Source organism: Cherax quadricarinatus, chromosome 11 (genome assembly GCF_038502225.1).
Source record: "Cherax quadricarinatus isolate ZL_2023a chromosome 11, ASM3850222v1, whole genome shotgun sequence".
Classification (NCBI taxonomy): domain Eukaryota; kingdom Metazoa; phylum Arthropoda; class Malacostraca; order Decapoda; family Parastacidae; genus Cherax; species Cherax quadricarinatus.
In genome coordinates this window covers 22,745,571-22,752,380 of record NC_091302.1, presented here as the reverse complement: position 1 = coordinate 22,752,380, position 6,810 = coordinate 22,745,571, and the positions used below count along the sequence as shown (strand labels likewise).

The 6,810-nt window shown below is 44.0% G+C and overlaps 1 protein-coding gene across 3 annotated transcripts in view; it reads right to left on the bottom strand.

Annotated features, from left to right (window-relative positions):
* LOC128687709 (glutamate receptor ionotropic, kainate glr-3-like) overlaps positions 1-6,810 on the bottom strand; it is a 123,975-nt gene that overhangs the window by 48,097 nt on the left and 69,068 nt on the right. For 2 of the 3 annotated variants that reach the window (XM_053775311.2, XM_070083969.1), the window contains exon 9: positions 1,257-1,356. The exons of the other annotated variant lie outside the window; for it this stretch is intronic. In XM_053775311.2, coding sequence (XP_053631286.1) covers positions 1,257-1,356 — 100 coding nt within the window. The remainder of the gene's footprint in view (positions 1-1,256; positions 1,357-6,810) is intronic. 3 annotated transcript variants of the gene reach the window in all.

Here is a 6,810-nt window from a genome sequence, read left to right as displayed (position 1 = left end):
GTCTTCACATCTCTACTGTTCCTGCCTATTTTCTGTATTCGACTGAAGAAGCCTACTGTGTAGGCGAAACGTTTCGGAATAAAGTTGTCTAATTGTTGCATATGTGTGTTATCAGTTACCAAGGTTAATATGAAAATCATCTTCCATGTCTGTGACCAGGCCGTCAGCAAGCCCAGAGCACCGTGAATACTCAGGCAATTTTTTTTGTTTTGTTGTTTGGATACTTCACTTGTTGCATCTAATGTTTGCCCGACTAGGGCGAGGGGGCGATGAAGGCAAATTCATAGCGGAGCTTTAAGAGTAGTTATGATAAAACTCAAGTGGAAACAAATCAGTGATGACATTGCAAGTGGTCAAGGGACGGGGCTAGGTGCTGCGCTTTGACCTCCTTCCATCTTAATTCCTCCACCCACTGTGACCACAAATCGATTAGTGAATCACTCAATATAAATCAGCAATAAAGGCTTGTAGGTGAGCAAATGCGGCCTTTTCAAGTTATTCCTTATGGACCAATTTTCAAATTTGTATAATAAAATTGGCAAAATTAAAATTACAAAGTTAAATAAGATGGTAAATTTTCTCTTAAGTAAAATACTCCATTGATGAAAGCTTGAAGTCCAGGAAAAGAAGCATTTTCTGTTTGTCGCTTCTGATGTGTCTTACTCATTTATAATAAGATACTGAACTGACGCAGCAACATCATGGCGTCTTGGTATAAGAGAAATATCTTTCAACTCTTGTTATCAATTAAAATGTCTGCTAGACCTACTTCTACTATTGGGCCCCATTTCTCTATGATACCATCTCCAGCTGCTACACCTTACGTCTAGCTGAAGAATATTATTTTCATGCTTTATGCCTCTGCCTAATATCGAATTGACCAATTACTCTCAAGGCTGAAGGAATAACCGCCTCAAAATTACCGCAACACCTCTTCTATTGTCTCCAGTTTTATAATCGCCTGTATTCAACCGCTTTTGACAAGAACGATGTCCAAGTGTAGTATAGAGGACCACATACTCTGTATGGTTTATACTCTGTATGGTTTATACTCTGTATGGTTTACGTTGTGGATGATATTCTGAAGAATTGTTGTTCAGGATATGAATGATTTTCTATTCAAGTAAAAGCCAAAAACTTTTAGTCAAAATATTTCCTTATGGTTATCTTATAATAAAACAAGAAAATAATTGTTTATGTGCAATAAAATGTTTTCATTTATAACTATTCAAGAAAAAATACGTATTTAATTTTACCTTTTATTTAAGGCTGGCACAATTGGACTGTTCTTCGGACCAATCATTGCAAGCATTATCTGCAGAAATTCTTCTCTTGACTGGTAAAATGAACACTCACCTGCAAATACAATTAATACAAATTTTTTCTTTAAATTATGGTGTAAAGGAAATGCACAGATACAAACATACAGACATATTCTCACACACGAACTCACGCACACATGCCGGCATACAGGAAGGTGTATCTCGACAGCGACAGAACACGAGAAGAAAGTCAGAAACTGAGAGAGATGGTACAAAGGCAAAAGGAGGAAAGAGAGGGGATGGAGGAGACAAACAGGAGATCCCAGACCCAGGAAGAAGATCAAATACAGCCTCCCTCACAACTTCCTATAGAAGCCCCCCAACCAGGTCAACCCCAGTGCAACAAACATTCTAAGCCAAAACACCCATGCCATATCCAATGCCCCCACCCTCTGCATTACAAACTCCACCCCCACAGCAACCACCCATAGTTCCTTATCAGGTCCCCCACTTCCTCAACCCCAATATACCTCCCAGACCACAGTCTTAGAAAAGAAGTTTTATAGATGAATGGTTCAGAGAACCGACATGTTGATAAATTAGACACATGTGCAACTCTTGGGTATCTTTATTGAGGAAACGTTTCGCCACACAGTGGCTTCATCAGTCCATACGTAGGAGAAACTTGAAGAACAGGAGAAGAATGAGGTAATCAGTCCCTCAACCTTGAGTCGATGTATTCAGTCAATCAATCTATTCAAGATTGATGGACTGAACACATCGACTCAAGGTTGAGGGACTGATTACCTCATTCTTCTCCTGTTTTTCAAGTTTCTCCTACGTATGGACTGATGAAGCCACTGTGTGGCGAAACGTTTCCTCAATAAAGATACCCAAGAGTTGCACATGTGTCTAATTTATCAGAAAAGAAGTTGAAGGTGTGGTATACAAATGCAGATGGAATAACAAATAAGTGTGACTAGTGGCATGAAAGAATCAAGGAGACATCCCAAGACATAATAGCACTCACAGAAACAAAACTCACCAGCATAATAACAGATGCAATCTTCTCATCCGGATATCAAATCCTCAGGAAAGACAGAGGGAAGAGAGGGGGAGGAGGAGTTGCACTGCTCATTAAAAACCAGTGGGGTTTTGAGAAAATGGAAGGAATGGATGTCACGGGCGAACAGGACTACTTAGTAGGAACAATCCAGTCTGAGGGACATAAGGTTATAATTGTAGTAATGTACAACCCACCATAGAACTGCAGGAGGCCAAGAGAAGAATACGATTAGAGCAACAGAGCAATGGTCGACACACTAGCCGAGGTGGCCAAAAGAGCACACATGGGGGGAGCAAAGTTACTAGTTATGGGTGATTTCAATCACAAGGAGATTGACTGGGAAAACTTGGAGCCCCTTGGGGGTCCCAAAACATGGAGAGCCAAGATGCTGGATGTGGTACTGGAAAACCTCATGCATCAGCATGTTAGAGACACTACCAGAGAGAGAGGTGAGGATGATCCAGCAAGACTGGACCTTGTATTCACCTTGAGTAGCACGGACATCGAGGATATCATGTATGAAAGGCCCCTAGGAGCTAGTGATCATGTGGTTCTGTGCTTTGACTATATAGTTGAGCTCCAAGTGGAGAGAGTAGCAGGAAAAGGATGGGAAAAACCAAACTACAAAAGGGGGAACTACTCAGGCATGAGGAACTTCCTGCAAGACATTCAGTGGGAGAGGGAACTGACAGGAAAACCAGTACAAGAAATGATGGACTATATGGCAACAAAATGCAAGGAGGCAGAGGAGAGGTTTGTTCCCAAGGGAAACAGAAATAATGGGAAGAACAGAACGAGTCCTTGGTTCACCCAAAGGTGTAGGGAGGCAAAAACTAGGTGTACTAGAGAATGGAAAAGGTACAGAAGACAGAGAACTCAGGAAATTAAAGAGATTAGCCGAAGAGCCAGAAACGAATATGCACAGATAAGAAGGGAGGCTCAGCGACAATATGAAAATGACATAGCATCGAAAGTCAAGTCTGACCCGAAGCTGTTGTATAGCCACATCAGGAGGAAAACAACAGTCAAGGACCAGGTAATCAGACTGAGGAAGGGTGATGGGGAGTTCACAAGAAACGACCAAGAGGTATGTGAGGAGCTCAACACGAGATTTAAAGAAGTATTTACAGTGGAAACCAGTAGGACTCCAGGAAATCAGAACAGGGGGGTACACCAACAAGTGCTGGATGAGGTACATATAACCAAGGAGGAGGTGAAGAAGCTGCTATGTGAACTTGACACCTCAAAGGCGGTGGGACCAGACAACATCTCTCCGTGGGTCCTTAGAGAGGGAGCAGATATGCTGTGTGTGCCATTAACAAAGATCTTCAACACATCCATTGAAACTGGGTAACTTCCTGAGGTATGGAAGATGGCAAATGTAGTCCCAATTTTTAAAAAGGGAGACAGATATGAGGCACTAAACTACAGGTCTGTATCACTAACGTGTATAGTATGCAAAGTCATGGAGAAGATCGTCAGGAGGAGAGTGGTGGAGCACCTGGAAAGAAACAAGTGTATAATTGACAACCAGCACGGTTTCAGGGAAGGAAAATCCTATGTCACAAGCCTACTGGAGTTTTATGACAAGATGACAGAAGTAAGACAAGAGAGAGAGGGGTGGATAGACTGCATTTTTTTGGACTGCAAGAAGGCCTTCGACACAGTTCCTCGCAAGAGGATACTGCAAAAGCTAGAGGATCAGGCACACATAACAGGAAAGGCACTGACAGGGAGGTAACAACGAGTCATGGTACGTGACGAGATGTCAGAGTGGGCGCCTTTGACAAGCGGGGTTCCACAGGGTTCGGTCCTAGGACCTGTGCTGTTTCTGGTATATATGAATGACATAACGGAAGGGATAGACTCAGAAGTGTAATTTGCAGATGATGTGAAGTTAATGAGAAAAATCAAATTGGACGAGGATCAGGCAGGACTTCAAAGAGACCTGGACAGGCTACAAGCCTGGTCCAGCAACTGGCTCCTCGAGTTTAACCCTGCCAAATGCAAAGTCATGAAGATTGGGGAAGGGCAAAGAAGACAACAGACACAATATAGTTTAGACGGCCAAAGACTGCAAACCTCACTCAAGGAAAAAGATCTGGGGGTGAGTATAACACTGAGCATATCTCCTGAGGCGCATATCAGTCAGATATCTGCTGCAGCATACGGGCGTCTGGCAAACCTACGGATAGCGTTCCGATACCTCAGTAAGCAATCGTTCAAGACTCTGTATACCATTTACGTCAGGCCCATACTAGAGTATGCAACACCAGTTTGGAATCCACACCTGGTCAAGCACATCAAGAAATTAGAAAAAGTGCAGGTTTGCAACAAGACTAGTCCCAGAGCTAAGGGGACTGTCCTACGAAGAAAGGTTGAGGGAAATCGGCCTGACGACACTGAAGGACAGGAGGGTCAGGGGAGACATGATAACGACATATAAAATACTGCACGGAATAGACAAGGTGGACAAAGACGGGATGTTCCAGAGATGGGACACAGAAACAAGAGGTCACAATTGGAAGTTGAAGACTCAGAAGAATCAAAGGGATGTTAGGGAGTATTTCTGGAATAGCCTAGAAAGTGAACAACGAGAACAACGTCCAGTATTGGGCCCCTACTTAAACAAGATGGGTCCTACACAGATGACAGCAAGGAAATGAGTGAGCTACTCAAGTCCCAATATGACTCAGTTTTTAGCAAGGCGGTAACCAGACTGAGAGTCGAAGATCAAAATGATTTTTTTATGAGAGAGTCACAAAATTTGATTAACACAATCCTATCCGATGTTATCCTGACGCCAAATGACTTCGAACAGGCGATAAATGACATGCCCATGCACTCTGCCCCAGGGCCAGACTCATGGAACTCTGTGTTCATCAAGAACTGCAAGAAGCCCCTATCACGAGCCTTTTCCATCCTATGGAGAGGGAGCATGGACACGGGGGTCGTCCCACAGTTACTAAAAACAACAGACATAGCCCCACTCCACAAAGGGGGCAGTAAAGCAACAGCAAAGAACTACAGACCAATAGCACTAACATCCCATATCATAAAAATCTTTGAAAGGGTCCTAAGAAGCAAGATCACCACCCATCTAGAAACCCATCAGTTACACAACCCAGGGCAACATGGGTTTAGAACAGGTCGCTCCTGTCTGTCTCAACTATTGGATCACTACGACAAGGTCCTAAATGCACTAGAAGACAAAAAGAATGCAGATGTAATATATACAGACTTTGCAAAAGCCTTCGACAAGTGTGACCATGGCGTAATAGCTCACAAAATGCGTGCTAAAGGAATAACAGGAAAAGTCGGTCGATGGATCTATAATTTCCTCACTAACAGAACACAGAGAGTAGTCGTCAACAGAGTAAAGTCCGAGGCAGCTACGGTGAAAAGCTCTGTTCCACAAGGCACAGTACTCGCTCCCATCTTGTTCCTCATCCTCATATCCGACATAGACAAGGATGTCAGCCACAGCACCGTGTCTTCCTTTGCAGATGACACCCGAATCTGCATGACAGTGTCTTCCATTGCAGACACTGCAAAGCTCCAGGCGGACATCAACCAAATCTTTCAGTGGGCTGCAGAAAACAATATGAAGTTCAACGATGAGAAATTTCAATTACTCAGATATGGTAAACATGAGGAAATTAAGTCTTCATCAGAGTACAAAACAAATTCTGGCCACAAAATAGAGCGAAACACCAACGTCAAAGACCTGGGAGTGATCATGTCGGAGGATTTCACCTTCAAGGACCATAACATTGTATCAATCGCATCTGCTAGAAAAATGACAGGATGGATAATGAGAACCTTCAAAACTAGGGAGGCCAAACCCATGATGACACTCTTCAGGTCACTTGTTCTATCTAGGCTGGAATATTGCTGCACACTAACAGCACCTTTCAAGGCAGGTGAAATTGCCGACCTAGAAAATGTTCAGAGAACTTTCACGGCGCGCATAACGGAGATAAAACACCTCAATTACTGGGAGCGCTTGAGGTTCCTAAACCTGTATTCCCTGGAACGCAGGAGGGAGAGATACATGATTATATACACCTGGAAAATCCTAGAGGGACTAGTACCGAACTTGCACACGAAAATCACTCACTACGAAAGCAAAAGACTTGGCAGACGATGCACCATCCCCCCAATGAAAAGCAGGGGTGTCACTAGCACGTTAAGAGACCATACAATAAGTGTCAGGGGCCCGAGACTGTTCAACTGCCTCCCAGCACACATAAGGGGGATTACCAACAGACCCCTGGCAGTCTTCAAGCTGGCACTGGACAAGCACCTAAAGTCAGTTCCTGATCAGCCGGGCTGTGGCTCGTACGTTGGTTTGCGTGCAGCCAGCAGCAACAGCCTGGTTGATCAGGCTCTGATCCACCAGGAGGCCTGGTCACGGACCGGGCCGCGGGGGCGTTGACCCCCGGAACTCTCTCCAGGTAAACTCCAGTGGAGGCGGGAACC